The sequence below is a fragment of the Sceloporus occidentalis genome, unplaced genomic scaffold, assembly GCF_023333645.1.
Source record: "Sceloporus occidentalis isolate IW3139 unplaced genomic scaffold, rSceOcc1.0.p SCAF_21, whole genome shotgun sequence".
In the NCBI taxonomy this organism is placed as follows: Eukaryota; Metazoa; Chordata; class Lepidosauria; order Squamata; family Phrynosomatidae; genus Sceloporus; species Sceloporus occidentalis.
Genome location: NW_028317001.1, coordinates 2505128 through 2522885, shown reverse-complemented (window position 1 = coordinate 2522885; position 17758 = coordinate 2505128). Strand labels below are relative to the sequence as shown.

The 17758-nt window shown below is 46.8% G+C and overlaps 1 protein-coding gene across 3 annotated transcripts in view; it reads right to left on the bottom strand.

Moving 5' to 3' along the window:
- The window catches only part of TAOK1 (TAO kinase 1), a 38184-nt gene that overhangs the window by 12730 nt on the left and 7696 nt on the right, over nt 1–17758 (bottom strand). For 2 of the 3 annotated variants that reach the window (XM_089484212.1, XM_089484210.1), the window contains exons 2-13: nt 11131–11362; nt 9327–9398; nt 7361–7462; nt 6107–6152; nt 5205–5301; nt 4291–4404; nt 3865–3956; nt 2556–2649; nt 2318–2399; nt 1886–2053; nt 1255–1458; nt 706–840 (exon numbers count right to left, since the gene is read on the bottom strand). In XM_089484212.1, coding sequence (XP_089340338.1) covers nt 706–840; nt 1255–1458; nt 1886–2053; nt 2318–2399; nt 2556–2649; nt 3865–3956; nt 4291–4404; nt 5205–5301; nt 6107–6152; nt 7361–7462; nt 9327–9398; nt 11131–11262 — 1338 coding nt within the window. In that variant the 5' untranslated portion in view covers nt 11263–11362. Of the gene's footprint in view, nt 1–705; nt 841–1254; nt 1459–1885; nt 2054–2317; nt 2400–2555; nt 2650–3864; nt 3957–4290; nt 4405–5204; nt 5302–6106; nt 6153–7360; nt 7463–9326; nt 9399–11130; nt 11363–12595; nt 12669–17758 lie in introns of those variants that run through there. The other variant, XM_089484211.1, reaches the window with a different exon arrangement.

Genomic DNA, 17758 nt, shown 5'->3' with positions numbered 1-17758 from the left:
AAGTCACATTTTCAGCAGAATAAAAATGGAAAAAGAAGAGGAAGAATTTAGAAGCACCTTTAAGATGAACTTATTCATATTTAAACATGAACTTTTAGGGAGACCAATCTGAGGGGTTCCTGGAGTTGTAGTCCAAGAAAGATAGCCCACTGGGGAACTTTATGTGTAGGGTATCTTATTTAATTTTAATGTTTAATGTCTAAAAACAATACACTTGTCCCTCCACATTTGCGGCTTTGACTTTTGCATTTTTCCACAATCATAAGGATCCTGTGCCCCTAACCCCAGTGGAAGTAGAGGGATGAGTGTACAGCATTCTCAGCCCATTCTTTATAAAGATTGTTTTAAAAGCCTGGCAATGGAAGAACAACAGGGATGGGCCCATTCTGGCTTCCCTGAGAAAGGACTTCCAAAGTCTAGGGGCAGCCACCAAGAAGGCCCTCTCTTGTGTCCCCACCAGCTATGCTTGCAATGGTGGTAGGACAGAGAGAAGGGCCTCTCTTGAGAATCTCAAGGCCCAGGCATGCTCACATGGGGAAATGTGGTCTGTTTATTGTATATCTGCCTTGGGAGGCTTGGTGGGTAAAAAAGCAATAATGAACAATAAACACCAATAATCTCAAGGTGACTGTTAAGGGACTAAACCACTCCAGGATTTATGGTGCGGAGGAGAGAAGGAAGGGCTGAGAAAAATGTTCTACCTACCAGGGATGCTGTGCGTATGGTAGCAAAGTGCTCTCGATTGCGGTAGTGGGACCGGTGGCGGGACACCTGGGGGGGAGACTGTGGCTCCGAACCTTTTGCTCTTGGATCCGAATCTTCTCTGTAGTTTTCTTCCTCCTTGGGAGAAGAAGGAGCATTAATTTTAAAAGACCTCTCCTGAACATGTTCCGTTAACTTTATTACGCCTTTGTTAAGGAAGATTTGCTTCTCCAGTTCCAGGCAGGAACTCCATGGTGTTGTATTTCCTTACCCCACCCAACACTGAGGGGACAAGCAATGTCTCCTCACTGTCTAAAATGTTCAGAGTTAACCAGTATGTGTCTGTCTCATTCTCACTCTATCTACTGCCACTCCTGCCTGGCATATGTAACACCAAAATTAAGAAAGGGCAGATCTTCCTCTTTGATGCTGCTTGCAACTGTGCTTTACTTGCCTGTTTCAAAGAGGGTCAAGCTTGGGAGCAGGGACCTGCCCCCTGCAACAGAGCCACTGGGAGCCCCAAGCCCTAGTTGGGCTCCCCACCTCAATTACCGGCTTCAAGTGGATGACTGAGCTGTTGGACATCACTGTGTGGTCCCCCTCCATCATATCCAGCTCGCTCTTGTCGTCCGAGGCATCTGGAAGACTGTTCACGCTGCTGCTTTGGCTGCTGGCACTGATGGACATGCTGGGTATGGACTGGTTGCTCCCAACACTATTCACTGTCCCCGTCCGGCCCACGCCATGCTCTTGTTCCTAAAAAAGAGAGTGGAAGAGGGGCGAGGATCAGCAGGGCAACCCATGGCAGCAGGAATGTTACAGGGTCTCTCCAAGCTGAACAGTGACATTTAGGCCTTCTTTGCAGAGAAACTCTTCTGGACAAGCAGGAGCTCAAGTGGTGATAGAAGTGGGAGGCTCATATATGACAGCAGGACTGATTCCCCTGACTACCCCTAGTGAGGCTATGCTATATTCCACATGCAAAGCGGGCACTTCTTGATATCCACATAACTGACAGGGTGACAGGAGCCAGCTCCATCCAATGCATCCAATTTGGCTGGCACACAAGAGGCCAGTGACTGCCAGGCAGTCAGAGCTTGGAAAAAGTCTTGCGGGGCAGATTTCAATTCAATAAAGGAACTTATTCGTTCAGTCTCTTCACCTCCCTCTTGCATAATATTACCTCCTCTTCTTCCTGGGCTTCAACTGCTGGTCCGTTGTGTGCCTCCTGGAAAAGCAGTTTCTTCATCTTGCGATACTGAAGATTGTCCAGTTCTCTGACAGCATCCTTTGTTCTCTGGATCAGCTCTATCAACACTGTCTCGGGGCGCTCCCGGATAACAAACACATGCTAAACCGGGGGATCCAGAAGCAAAGGGGGAGGAGGGGAAACAGGAGGCAAATTTGAAAACCAGGATTGACAACAGGGGTGGGCTTCCAGATGAGGGACTGAAACTCTCATCATCCCTACAAGGGAAGGGTTATGGGAATTCTAGCCCAGAAAACTCTGGAGGGCCACAGTTGCCCACACTGGTTTTGCAGTGAAACTGATAATGTGACAATATTGAGTTTCCGACAGAGAAAAAAAAAATGGGGAGGCAGACGTCAAACTGACCTTCAATAGTTCCTCAGATGTAGGCCTGTCTTGGGGTATTTTCTGGAGACAAGAATCTACAAAGTTTCGGAAATAATCAGACCTACAAAGAAGGAAAAGACAGCTGAAGTGAGTGCATGTCATCCATTTTCTCAGACTTAAAAGTGCAGGTTCAACAAGAGTCTAGGCAAACCCAAAAAACCCTTCACCCATCCACAAATGTGGTTGTGACATTTTCTGTTCTCAGTCATAGACTCACCATTCGTTGGACTGGAGTGTAGGGGATTCATTCTGCGCTATGTGATATAAGGCACTCATTGCGTTCATGTTAAACAGGGGCGGCTTCCTTTCCGCTACACAAAGAAAAAAGGGAAGGCTGCTTAATGAAGATTCACAGAATGATTGAGTTGGAAGAGACCACAAGCGCCATATAGTCTAAGCCCCAACCATGCAGGAACCTCCAAGAAAAGCATTCCTGAAAGATGTCGATCCAACCTTTGTCAGGAAAAGCTGCATCGTAATAAGATGTCACTGTGCTGTGTTTTATTTTAGGGTATAATAATTTTTATAGTGGAAATACAGGTGCTGGAGATTTCCCATTACAGGACAGATCAAATCGGCTGCCTGCAAAAAGGGTCCACAGCTTGGGAAGATCCCTTTTTTTAGCACTACAACTCCCAGCATTCTGGCAGGAGGATTCTGGAAGTTGTAGTGTAAAAGAAGGGGACTCTCCCCAGTTCCTGGGAAAGATCCCACTGTCTCTGGGCTCTTAGCTCTGTAATTTGCCCCTTTCAGGGTTGAAGAACAGAGGCTTTGGTGAATCGGGGCCAGTGGTTTAGTTAACCAAGTCCAACACTCTTATCGAGAAAAGTGGCAGCGAAGCAAATGTATGCCTGACCCTGACAGCAGTTTAGGAAAGTCTATCCAGCTAGCAGCATCCAACAACATATTAACCAATCATTAAGGAGAAGTTCATTAATGGAAAATGTATAAGCAAGCAGCAAGTAGAACTCTTCAAGTCGTACTTTTCCCTGACGTTTCAGATTGCTTTTGTCATTAGTAGAAAGCTCCAGTTAGTTGGAAGGTAGGGCGAGAATGCCTTGGCAATGCCTAATCAGATTTTCCTTGAGATTCCTAAGAACTTAATAACTCTCCAACTCCTAAAATTCTCATTTTTCTCAGGATATTTCCCCTACAGCAGAGCTCTACCTCAGTTTGGCCTTAAAGAGTCCACTTTTGACCTTTCCCTTCACTCCACCAACACAGTCCTGGCATTGCCATACAGTGTCAGCTGTAATATTAAATGACTAGGAAGACTGAATGTTTGAAGTGCTTGGAGAGGGGGTCACTGCCAGCTGCAGAGAAAATCCTGTCCAGCAGGTTACAGCCAATAGGCCAAGCATGAGCAAAGTGTGCCCCCACAAAGCCATCTTGGTGACCTCGGGAAGCTGGGAAACATGTCTTCAAACATTAAGAATATGTTTAAAACAGATATCCTCCTGTTGAAATGCAGAATGTCACTTCGACCAGGAGAGGTAGGAAGGGGGAGACGGGCAAAGGCGGCTTACCTAATTCAATACACGTTATCCCAAGAGACCACACGTCAACTTTGCCATCGTACTGCCCTTCATCCATGGCTAAAATCACTTCTGGGGCCATCCTAGAATGCAAAATGAAGATGCTCAGCAGATTAACCCATAAACCTTGCTCTCACAAAACATTCACACTGCTGAGAGATGTATATGGGGAAACACCACAAGAAATATAGACACAGGAGACAAAATATCAAGAGGCTGGCATGCTGGCTGGTGGGTTGACTGGAGGAGTTCTGAAATGGTTGGGCAGAGTTTTTCTGTCCTGTACTTCCACCTCTAACCTATTCCCGCATTCCCCACAAGCCATGATTTCATTCTCCACCCTCCACTGCTTAAAAGGGAGCCTGCAGTGAGCTTGACCTCCTTGAGTGAGACCTTGGCTCTGCATGTCTTCCTTACCAATATGGCGTCCCCACGAATGAGTTGGCAGGAGATGCTATGGAAGCGGAGCCGAAGTCAGCCAGTTTCACCTGGCCTGGTTCCGTCAACAGGATGTTTCCTGCCTTGATATCTCTGAGGAGGAAGAAAACATTAAATTAGCTACACCTTTGAGCAAATGGGGCTCTTGTTTGTTCCCCACAACCAAAATTAAACGCAAGCACAGCTATACCACTGCTGGTTATAATACAGCTTTGGTCCAGGCTATCTGACATATCTTATCTTCCTACATGAGCCTGAGATCCTCAGAAGAGGCCCTTCTCTCAATCCCACCATCCTCACAGGGATGGGAGGTGGGGATACAATACAAGACTGTCACAGTAGCTGCCCCTAGGCTCTGGAACTACTTTCCCAAGGAAACAGCACTTCTCAACCATTTGATTCAAAAGGACCCTTCCTAAATCTACCTGCATTTGCATTGCCTATTTTCCAAGAATGGCCTATCATCCCTGAAAGCTCCAGACCTTGGAGGAGGATTTCTGGCACTACAAATTCTAGCATTCTTCACTGCTGCAGATGCTTGCTAAACCTAACAATAATGGTAGCCCAAAAAACATATGGAGGGCTGGACGTTGCCCATCCCTTCTCTAGACCTGGAATGGACAAGTTTATGTCATAAAGCATGAACTGTATATGTGCATATTTTTCTGTCCCTCTGCCCCGCCACCTATAATGAGAGACAGAGAAACACATTTGTTTTATGAAACAGAGTTCAGAGCTTGGAAACATTCTGGATTCTGAGAGCTGCAGTCCAAAACAAGTAACTTTCCAAAGTTCACCATTAATGGAAGTGGAAAGTTAGCTAATTCAGAAGACCCAAACTCATGAACACTGCGCGTAAAGGTAAAATATCAGGCTCAGCAGAAAGGACTTACCTATGGATCATGTTGTGAGAATGCAAGTATGCTAAACCCTGGAGAGCACCGTGGGTGATGGCAGCAATTTCCACCTCTTGTAATGGCTTTTTGTGCACTTGAGGAAAGAGAAATTCAATTTAAAAACAAAAACAAAAAACAAGGCATTAAGGACTACTCATGCATCTACCTGCAATATGGGACAAGGTTTTAAAGAGTACTGGACAGAGTAGGAGGTATCAGTCTGGTAAGTAGATGGGAGATAGCTTGGCCAGGGCTCAATGAAGACCCTCTCCCTCTCTCTCTCTCTCTCTCATATACACAAACCTGCAAATATGGCCCTTCATGAATGGGAAAGCTAGCCAAGGTTGTAAAAAGTTGAATCTGCTCTGCTCCACTCCTGACAAATAGGTTTCCTGGGTCACTTTCCAGTCCTCAGAAAAGGAGGACAAGAAAATACCACCTTGTATCAATGGACAGGAAGTCCACTCCAGCTACTAAGATCAAACACCCAGCATAACAACTTTGAAAGCATCCACAGGTAAACACCTAGGGTCATTTAAGCCATGCACCATATGGAAGCTGCATAGAAGCTACATGCTTGCTTTCTGCTAAGCAAAACAAATCAGGAAATGGCACAGCAGGACCAAAGACTTCTACAACCATGGTCAAAAGAGGGAAGGCTGCCTGGTTTCGGAAGGCACTAGTGACCAGAGAAAGCTGGCTCAATACGAGGCATTTGCGACTCCTTCCTTCTGTAACCCTTCCAGATGTTTGTGTCATCCCACAAGGAAATGGTGAGGAGTTTTTGGGGTTTTATGTCACATCTGGATGGCAGCAGACTGAGGGAAGCTGCTCCTCTTTCCCAAAACATGAGAACAATTGTCGGTCAAAGAAACCGGGGCTGGAGAGAAGACACTTACCTTCTAATAAATCTGAGGCTGATCCTAAACAGTATTCCATAACAAGCTGAAGAGGAGGGCAAAAAGGAAAAATAAAGCATCAGCATCATTATGGCCAAAGAAAACTTCTCAGTCTGTATGGTGCTAGGACACTATTGTGTTATTCTGATTTAACAGAATGTGGATATTTAATGTGTTGTGAGCCGCTTTGATTGTCTCTTCACAGAAAAGCAGGATAAAAATAGAAGGTTTTATTATTATTTATTAATTTAATCGGAATCATGGGTCCTTTATGACCAGATCATCCTCTGTCCTCTGCTCAGGAAGCACAGGAAGGTGGCTCACACCATTGCTTCTTATGCAGTCTGATGGGGAGACGGTCTGGCAGGGTGTTTTTGCCCGATGTGCCATGGACTGGCACTATACTATACCACTTTGACCAGCAGTGGCTTACACCACAGGCCTTGCCAGGACTGACAGTGGGAGTTTTCTCCATGGCAAGCACTGACTCTCTCTCCTCACAGGAAGGACCAGGTAGGTTTAGTGAGACTCCAGCTCCTAAATGTAATAGCCCTGTATTGTCCAGGGCAGCTACAAGATCAGCCCCTTGCCCGCAAGAGGAAAATGCCAGTGGCACAAGCCTGCAGGGTGCAGTTTTACCCTACCAACCCAGCTACTATTGCCAGGAGAAGGCGTTTCCCTATTTGCTTAGGGTTTAAAATTCCAAAGGAATCAATAAATCTCACATCACGCAGGCAGGGTATTAGAAGGAAAAAGCCAGCCAATTAGGACCGAGTAAACTTCAATCCAAGTCCTTTGGCTTAAGAGGGCAAGGAACAGGATGAAAGTTCGCTGGCCTCTATTGATGTCATGTGGGATTTAGCCAATCATCCAGAAGGCTCGCTCTTTGGCTGCTTTGTCCGATGTGTATTTGTGTACAACCAAGTCCCACCGGCGAGTGGGATTTACTCTCAAGACACCTCGCTAAGGGACAGCAAACCTTGACACACTGGTTACAGGAAACTTTTGCTTCAAATGCTGCTTCAATGTTTGATTTTGTCTGAACGAGGGCAGAGGGGTCACTAGGCTGGACAGACCTGCCCACCCTCCAAGCAGGAGAGTCTGAACATGAGGGCAGTTTCATGGGGAAATGAATATTGCAGGGACCAGGGATCTTTGGCCTTTTGCAGGTACAGAATGAGAATCAACCCTTCTCTCAAGTGCTCCCCATTCGCTTCCATGCTCGCCAGCCAAAAACACAGAATATCATCTCACCCATGCTGTATGCTCCCGCAAATAGCAGCCCTTGTACTCTATGCTGTTTGGATGTTGGATTCTCTGTAGAAACTTGACTTCTTTAACAATATCCTGCCATTTCTAAGAAAGAAAAAGAGAGAGAGAAAAACATTAAGGAAGTTAGGGCAGAGAGGTGATGGAAAGGAAAGGACTTTGCCATTTTAGCTAAGGGGCACCATTTTATTATGCCACTGTGAGCATCCACGGATTTTGGTCCTGGAACCAAAGCCCAGCAGATGACAAGAACCCAGTGTTTTAGAATACATTCAGGCAAAGATCTGGCACTTCTTTCCACTCCATTCCCTCACAGAACTATTGCAAGAACACATCCAACTACTGTCACATTTCTACGCTGGTGATGCTGACAGAATGATTAATTTAACTGCAGCGCGGAATGGCCTTCTCCTTTCGGGAAAGAAGGAGCATTTTTGAAAGATCATCTTACTGTTTTTTCCTCCCTTAAAACACACATACACACTGCTGGCATGACTGCTGAAGGAGGAATCATGAGCTTCATTCATTGGAAGAGAGTATTTATAGCTTGATGGTAATTAAAGCAGCAGGATGAGGAGCAGGTAGAAATTAGACTTGCATCACAACACGGTTAAACAAGCGGCATGAGCCTCCAATGGTGAGATAAAAATGGAATGCTTTTAGGGGAAGGAGAGGCAGCCAGGCCCTCTTGGAAAATACTTTGCCAGCATCCTTCAGGTCCATGAAGACCTGAGCAGGAAGAGTGCCCCTGACTGGTACACTGCAGCCAGGCACTCAATTCTACCTCCTTTTCCAGGTGATCAAAAAATGGGGCAAATTCAGAAGTGCTGAGTGCCCCCTTCTCAAATAGACTGCCTCTGGCCCAAGAGCTCCAAGGAAAAACTCTGCTGGTGCCTGACGTGGCTCATCTACAGCCCCCAATGATCCTTGGATCAAAATTTAGTAGCTGAATGGGTCCCAGCAACAGGCACAAGGCCAAGAAGCAGTTGTGACAAGGCCACTCTGCCCAGCCTTCTGCCTTTGCCAAGCCTCCTGCAGCAAACCAGGGTCTGGCTTTCCATCCCGTCCTGAAAAGATATGCAGTCATTCCCACAGAGAGGAAAAAGGTTTTGACAACAGTAACTGACCACTGGTGTACTTTTTAGCCCCTCTTGGGGACACAACTCCCAACCTAGTAATATCATTCAAGCCTTACGTGTTGGAGGCTAAGAGGGGAGGGAGGGGGTAAAAGATATTCATATTCAAATGAAATCCAGAGCATACTGGGATTTCAGAAACTCCGCGGAAACAAAAATGTCTCAGCATCCTATTGAGCACAGAACGCAGAACCTGTGGCCAAGAGGCTGGGGCTGGCGGGGGAATGCGTGACATTCCTACTCTCCGAGGCGCTCTCTCTCTGGTGGTGCTCAAAGCCGCACTTAATCTGCCAGGCAGGCATTTTCCCACGCTCACACCGCTGCTGTCTCACTGTTATCTTTGTCAAGTTCCTCAGGACGAATTTGTTCGGAATGAAGGCCCAGGGAGCAGGGATGCATTTCTGCTTGATCTGCCTTTTTTTATTAAATTTGGCAGGCAAGTCTTGGGTCTGGTTGTGTTCGTGTCTATCATTCCTAGTAAGTTTTCTTTAGTCAGGCTGTAGGGAGGCGGGGTTCCTGTGTGCCTGCTTCTAAACAAACAAGAGTTTAGGCAGGAATGCAGAAGGCTAAAAAGGAAAGCCTGAATGCCCTAGGAGTGGGATTGCTTTGCTTCCTTTCACCTCGGAAATTCATTCAAGCAGATCCCCTACTCCTTTTCAAGGCTACCTAAGACAGAAGTGCTGCCAAATACCTCGCAGAGCACACCTCTCTCTGGCTCCCTTAGTTAAGGCAAAAGCAAGGCTTAAACTACCAGGAAAGGAGATGCAGGAGGCAACCAGCTATGAATCTGACCCTTCTACAGACGATTCACATACCTCATTGGACTGTTTCCCACTATAAGACATTTTCTTGATGGCCACCACTTCATTGGTACGGACATCACGTGCCTGCAAGGTCAAAGACACCAGGATCAGTACTCTGTGCTGTCAGAAATCCCCACCACACAAAACCCAAACTAGAGCTTGGCAAAGTTTCCTTGTTTCTGTCATTAACATAAGGAATTCCGACAGCCTAGTCCCAAAAAGAAACATTTCCAAATTCCTCCATGAATCACCGAACATTGAAAAGGGCCACAAAGAGGCTTGAGGATCACGGCATCTTGCTAGTACAAGCCAGTGTTATGCATAATGGTGGTCCACGGACTCGTATTGGTCCCTGAGCCACTGGCTATCAGTCCCTGGCATGCTTCCAGGAAAGAAAGAAAGAAAGAAAGAACTGCACCCAATTGGAACTGATTTAGTGACAGTCCTTGGCACATTGGAAAAACAACAAGTGCCGGCTTCTCACATCGGAAAGCTTGAGAAGCACCAATCTAAGCAACTGCCTGTCTCACTACTGTGGCTGCTACAAGTATAAGGGCTTAGGGGAAATGGATGAAAGTCTGTAGCAAAGAGGTGCACTGCAGGGCTGAGAAAGGGGGCTTGGCTTGGCCAGGGCTGGCCAGCAACCAAAAGGGAATTGGATGCAAGATGCTCTTACTGCAGGCTGGGCATAGGAAGCCACATTTACTGGCAGACTCAAGGCAGCCTTAACGTGAAACGCTAGCATGATGTAATGGCTGGGCAATACCATGTATATGAGTGAGGGAAGGGGGAAGAGAGAAAACAGAGAAAGAAGGAAGAGAAGCACTTCTTTCCTTGGTGAGAAAATGAAACTGAACCGATTCCACTTGGGACAACGCTTTGTCTAGGAACTTTCCTGCTGCATCCCTCTTCTTTTCTTCCTCCCCTCTGCCTAGCAAGGAAAAGCATTTGCTTCTCTCCTGCTGCCATCTCACATAACCACCAAGACGATTCTGGCCTCCCGTTTCTTCCCATGTGCAGAGGAAACTGACCAAAGGGCTCCTTCTTAAGTTCTCAAAAGCTTGGAGAAGGGACAGACAAGTGGCCAACACGATAGCAAAAGCTAGGCTAGGCATAGGCATGCCTTGGTTTTTCACTGCTTTCTGCCTCTGCCACCTGCCAAGCCTAGAGAAGAGGCCAAGTGAAAATCCCAAGCCATGTGCTGAGGTGCGCCCCAACCTTTCTCAAAGCAGTACATGTGTCCCTGCTCCACCAGGTGCAAGGTACCTTCCCAAGAAAGGGTCTCAGCCCCCAGCTGTGTCCCACACCACCGAGCTGACAATAGCAGCCAGTATGTGGCTCCGCAAAACATCTCCGTTTCCTCACAATAACATGCTTATTGTTAAGCCTGCTATTGTTCTGGGGAAGCACTTGATGAGGACACTGGAGCCAAGTACTAAGAGCCTTTGGGACAAATTCACAATTCAAGGCAAACCAGCAGCAGAGGAGAGCAAAGCCCTTGCTTCCGCTTGCCAAGAGACCTGTTTCACAAGGGGAGCCAGGAAACCCACCCACTCTTCAACAGCCCCATGGCTCCAGTTGCCCGCATATGCTCCTGTTCTCCTTGTTGCTCAGAAATACTGCCGTCCCTTTGGGTTTAGTTTCCTTGTTCACTGCTGTGGGGGGCAGAGTGCTGAGAAATCAATCTGGTTCTTGGTTTGGTACCCATCACACAATAGGATTACAGTGCTGTATGTAGAGAAGGTCTCTGCAGAAGACCGCAAAACATAGACAGGCTGGTAAGGGAGAATACAGTCCCACCCTTGAGCTCTCTTACAAAATAAACAGCTCCAAAGCTTCCATGGCCGATCTCTCGGAGATCTGTGAAGAGTTTCTCCGGGTCTTCTTTGAAAAAGAGCTCTGCGATCTCTGGGTCCTTCAGGCTGCCCGCTCGGCTGGTGGATGGCATCCTGCTGGGCTGTTCCCCGAGACCAACTATCTGGGTTTAAAGTGCCACCGCCTCCACCCCGGGTTCATCTGCATGAATGATGCCTCGTCAGCATGGATCACTGCAAAGGGGACAGGGGAGAGAGAGAAAAGAAGACACATTGGAGAAAGCGCAAGCAGGGTGTGGGTTACATCAACATCCGACTTGGGGCAGTTTTCCAACGGTCCATAAGACCCTGTTTGCAGAATGTATTTCCTCTGAGTGACACAGTCCATAATGGGTTCTATAAGGCCCTTTGGAGTCCCAGGATATAGCCAAGTTTGCATTCAAAGCAGGAAAGTTACATTCTTGTTGCTGCTGCTCGATAAAGTTTCCCTGACATTGGTGCTAGAGTCTCCATGAACCCCAGGAACACAGGTGCCCCCATTATTCTGAGGAAACTCAAGGCACATGCTTTAGATCCAAAAGGTCGTAAGTTTAATTGCTAGAATCGTCTATTAAAAGGATTTTCAGCAGCATAGCTTCAGAGGTTTTGGCCGAGGAGTAAAGGATGCGGTGTTGGGCAGTACCTCATCCTTCACCGGACAGATCGTGTCAGACCATGAACCCGACTTATTGCAAGATAGCTGAACCACCTTCAAACCCATGTTGCCTCAGCCAGAGCAAATTAGGCAAGATAAACATCGATCGGACAGAACGGCACCTCCTTAGGATCCTTAGGTATGCCGGCTTATACAATTAAGGGAGATTATGCAATGACACTCCCCTGCTCACAGTTAGATCACCAACACAGTCACAGTATATTCCCACTACCGTTCCAGAGGATCCAGCGACTCCTGTTTCTATAGCAATGGAGCCAGAGAGTGTGCTGTCAAATCTGACAGCATGCTAAGGCCTCCAGTTCCACCCAACCCTTCATGTACACGCAGTCACACTCTTCAGGAAAAGCAGGCCCTTTCAAGAGGAAAATGACTGCAGCGCAAAGGAAAAATGGTGACATTCGCTGCTGTTTCCAGGGTGCGGGGACTTCAGCCAAGGATGGCAGGTGGCTTCTCTGTCTGGACTGAAGGTTTGAGCCCAGCAGGCAAAGAAGTGCACAGCCCTAACATCATTTAACTGCACCTCTCATCATCCCTCGCACCACCAGTAACCTCAGGGACGGTGCCCATTCCTTATTCCTGGCTCTACTCAGCTGGTTATGTCCCTCAACAGCAACTGTCACACCTCTCGATTGGACCATCACTAAGGACTTCTTCTTTGCAGTGACCAGGCCTTCAGGCAAACTTCCCCACCTTGGCACCCTTCACATGCCTGGGACAGCTGGGATGCAACAGCAAACCCCCTCTGGACAAACCTTGCCGGGACATCCCTGTGATAGGTTTGCTTTGGACACATCTTGAAGGCACACACCATCAACAAAAGAGGACTGGATGTAGGAGCCAGAAGAATGGGAGAGCAACTCAGTCGGCACACTGGAAGTGGGGATCTGCCATCTCTCAGAGACATTCCTGGCCTGGGAGGAAAAGTCAACAATGCTACAACTTAATCCTTACTCTGGAAAGGAATTTCCCCTTACAGAACAAGGCTCTCCCCTCTTCTCACTGACAGCCCACTGCCAAAACAATAGACAGAAACCTCTGGGAGAAGAAGGGGAAGAGTCAGCAAGGGGCCTCCTCCTGATAAGTGACACAGTGTTACTGGAGGAATGCTTCTGGGCTCAAGCAACCATGAGCTCATGCTTCGATCTTTAAGGAGCATCTGAGACTCACCAAATTAAAGCGAAGGCTGCTGCAATCCCACAAAGACCCCTTTCCTTCCTCGTGTATCTATTTACCAGAATCACAATTCTGCAACCCTGACTCCGGCCAACAGGCATGAACGCCACACTTTTCCTCCACGACTTTGTCCACGCCTGATCTTATCTATGGCTACCTCTCAAACTAGGATGAGAGCTCCCTAAATGTGCAAATTATTATTATTAGGCCACATCATACAATACAATTCAGTGCTATCTATCTATCTATCTATCTATCTATCTATCTATCTATCCATCCAACTTTGCAAGACTTCCATAAGCATGACATTACAAAAGTTAGGGGAGAGGAAGGGTGGATATAGTACAAACAAGCTTCCTCAAGTATTTTCTTTCAGTAATGCTCTCCTTCCCTGGAGGAATGGTCATCCAAGGTTTCTGAAACAGAAAACAGCTTTACTGAAATTTGGGATGTTGCCCACAGCCATAATCTCCACAAAACAACCTTGACTGGGGCTATTCAGCTCAGCTCAATAAGGTCCACACAAACTGGAACACACAGTTGTTAGCTGTATCACATCTGTTATCGCATCGCTGGGAACGCAAACACAACATCTTTTTTCATGTGCCAAACAGCACACGGCAATTGTGGCGCCCAGGAATGGAAGCATTACATTTCTCTTGCAATTTTATCTCTGTCTTGCAAAACTGTTCCAAGAATGCCGGCTACAGGAAATTAGAGAAATGGAAATAAAATAAACAAATCAGAAGTTTAATGAGCAAATTTAGGCCTGTTACAGACTGTCAAAATAAAGCTGCTTCGGGTTTCTTTGGAGGTATGCTATTTAAATGATGCATGGGGTCCTAAGAGTCCGGAGGTCGTGCCAAAGCCACACTCCATTCCTAGGCACTTGAGTGCAGCTTTTGGTGCAGCTTCCGGATTCTTAGGATGCATGCATCATTTAAATAGCATACCTCCAAAGAAACCCAAAGCAGCTTTATTTTGGCAGTCTGTAACAGGCCTTAAATTCCAAAAATGAAACCAATGGACAGTGGGAAAGATATGCACTCCTTCCTCATGCTCATGGGTGCTCATAATGTTGTAGTCTGGAGACCTATGGGCCATCCTGCATACTGACACCCAGGATATCATCTCTCACAAAAGACATGGCAACTTGTGCTGGAGAAACCGTAGAGCAGCCCTCTCTGGTTTCCAGATGTGTTGGATTCTCAAGGCTTTCTTGAAAGAAACTGTCTAGGATGAGGGTTCCAGTGCAGGGACAGCAGTCACGCCAGTACAAGTTGCATCGAAATGCTGCAGTGCACCCCTGCCAAGAAAATAAATGACCTCCCAAGTCAACTTCCGCTTCCTTTCTGTATACTTACATTCAGTTGTTGGGGGCCTAAGAAAGTTAACTGCTGCTTTCTCTCATCCTCTCATTTCCTTCCCAATCCTCCCCATACGCTATCTCACCAGTCAAAGGAGACCAGTTCATCTCTTTCTATGGCGGGGGAGGGAACCACCATGAAGAGAGGCCTACTGAATGAGGGCTTGGGCTGTCTGTACGCATGTGCATAGAGTCCAGAGACAAAGAGCCTATTATCACAGCAAGAAACGGATGGCAGGGTCAGAGATGTTCTTGATGAATCCTGAATTTGCAGTGTAGTCTCCCTTGCCTCCGGTTCCTCCCTTCAAAACTGGCACCCAGAGTCAAAACCATCCCACCATTCGCTCACTGAGTGCCTCCTCCTTGGCTGGAGATGCTGTCCTCCCATTGATGGTTCTGCCTTCCTGTACGGGCAAGATAATTAATTTAATTAATTAAATTAATTAATTTATATTTGCCTTTCTTCCAGCATGGGATTCAAGACAGGTTACAGCCATCTAAAAATGCAGTGTAACTGTTTTTAAAAACCCTATTAGCACAGATCTGGATCTATTCTGCTGGATCTAGTCTGCAATTCTTCCCCTCGGGACTGAACATCCTGCTTACATTTGACCACACTTTGCTGGCACAAATCTAGCCTTGGTCAAAGTGTTTGCACCTTGTGTGTTATCTGGCTGTTTAAATCTACAGCATGCCATCAAGTGCACAACCCCTGAAGGTTCAGGGGTTGAGCCTTCTTTTAGAAGGAGCTAAAATTAGGGTTTACAAAAGACAAGCGATTACTAAGAACCAAGGGTGACTCTAAGCGGAGCAGTGTTTGAGCAGGAAAGTAATAGGAACTACTATATAATTAAAACACCCTGGAAGATGAACACCAAGAGCTGTCTAAATTTCAGGGAGACCAAAGAGAGTCAGAAGAGATAGCAATCAGAAACGAAGAAATTTGTTCTGCATCTCAGATGTTTCATGCCTATTTCAGATGACCAACTAAAGTAAAATGTGACACAAAGCCGCCCCCCGCCCCCCCCCCAAGCCAGGCAAGAGAAGACTAACTAAGGAGATCTTTTAAATGGCAACACAACATTCCTGGGGTTGCTGTCAAGTGACTTGAAGGCACAGAGACATGCGACTGAAAGATCATTTTGTGGCACAGTCCCGTGAGAAAACAAATCAAGCCATTCACAAGGAGCACAACGGAAAAGCAGCTCCGGATTTAAGAATCAAGTATGCCATTTTAAAAAACGACATCAGTAATCTAGACTACTTGGAACTGGAATGAGGAAGCCTGGGAAAGGAGTTGCCGAATGTTGAATGCTTTGGTTGCCCTCTGAGAGAGGCATGGAGAGCCATTTCCAAGTGGGGACAGAGCAAGGCTGCGTAGTCAAGAGTCGGAAGCTATTTGGGGTGGAGTCGGTAAAAATATACAGACTCCGGATTAGAAAGAAAACGTTTACAAGCTGCAAGATGCTAAATTACGGGAAACAATATATTGATCAAATTAAAGGGATGTCATTCTGGATGCAGAATTTGCCTTGCACTGCTGTGGCATCTCCTTCTTTGGAGGTTTTTAAATGAAGGTTGCATAGGCATCTCTTCGGAGTGCTTTAGTTGTAGATGTCTGCATGGCAGGGAGTTGAATTAGATGGCCTCTGCAGTCCCTTCTAAATCTGTAATTCCACACCTATGTATGTAAAGAGACCTTGTAGCATCTTTGAGACCAACAGAAGAAAACCAGCAGCATGAGCTTTCATAGACTTCAATCTACTCCCTCAGATGCATTTGGACAGGAAGCAAAGTCTACAAAAACTCACACTGCCAACTTCTTCCTTTCAGTGAGTCTCAAAGGTGCTACAAGATCTCTTTGCAGACTGATTTGACACACTAACATGGCTACATCTTTGAATTCAACCTCTATTAAATGTGTACACTCTTGGTGTGTGTTCGTTTGTTGTTATTTCTTACGTCTGACTTTTTCTCACACACAGCTTTAGATTTGCCTGCAACGGCAAACCTGCACCTTCCCAATACAATTTTTCTTCATGCTATAGAGGCCTTCTAAGGCAGTTTACATTACAGAAGGAATGGGCTGCTTCTTTAAAAGTATCCCTCTGGAGCTCAGCTGGGTGTGGAGAAATCAGTGCTCCAAACATCAAATTCCTTCACCAGGAGAAGAGTCAAACTGTGCAAAAGCTGACACTCACATTGGCTGTATGCGTCCCGTTCAGACAAGTGAGAACTTGCAGGTCCCGGCCATAAGGTCTGGAGCGGGAAAGCCAAGTTGCCAAGGAAAGCCTTGGGCCCAGTCACCTCTATTTGAGAGAAAGGAAGGAGAGGTGGAGGGTGACTGCGAGAAGACTTCCTGGAAGTTCATCTGTCTAAAGAGGGATTACGGAAATCCCAATGTCAGCATCTGAACACGAGCCACTGGCTTAAGTGCCCCGAGGCTGCTATTCCAGGAGTAGCATAGGTCAGAGGGGAAAAGGCTTGGGCCATGACCATCTATCACCATCATGGGAGTCTGACCGGCTGCTGCGGGAAGCAAGACACTGGGCAACAGAGGCCTTTGGGTCTGGCGCGGCACACAGATCTGTTCCTGCAGGGCAGGAGAAGCTAACAAGGTGGTTTCTAGATGCAGAGATAAAAATTACCCATCTTCAAAGTACATTCTGTCAAAGCAACTTGTCGATATTTAGCTGTGCTTGTTAGAGCTCAAAGGGATTATGCAAGTTGATTACTCAGCACCACAAGGAGATTTGAATTTCATTGGAGCAGGAGAGAAACCCAAGTGAGAAGTGGATGGGTAACCCTCGCAAGGGCAACACTCCTTCTGTACTCAACCAAAGCCACGGTCAGAGGGCTCCTTTCCTTCCCATTCTCCAATGCTTCTCCCGGAGCAGCAACGGGGGACCTGCAGCCCCACAGCGTCCTGACAGCAGCAGCCACCAGGCTCTGGATCCGCATGCTGTGTGCACAAAAACAAGCCTGGACTTGAGCCTCCCTCCACTAAGTTCACTTTAGAAATATTCCTCCTTGCAAGCAGGGTCATCTCTGTCTCTCTGACTTTTGCAAGATGACTCACAGTTTGGGTTTATTTAATTATTAAATTAGAGACACTCAACTCATCTCCCCCCTGAGCAAGTTGGCATCTCCTGCAAGAGGCCAGGCAGGAGGAGAGACTTCTTGCAAACACAAAGACAGCTTCTTATCCTCCTTTCCATCTGCTGATCTCACCAGCACAGGGCAAGCGGGGTGAAAAGAAGCGTTGGGGATCATGAAAGTTGACCCATTTTGCTTTGCAAGGCTGTCGTGTGTCCATATGCCCCAGATGAGTGGCAATGGCTGCAACTGAATCTTGCAGTGTCAGCATCTGCAGGAC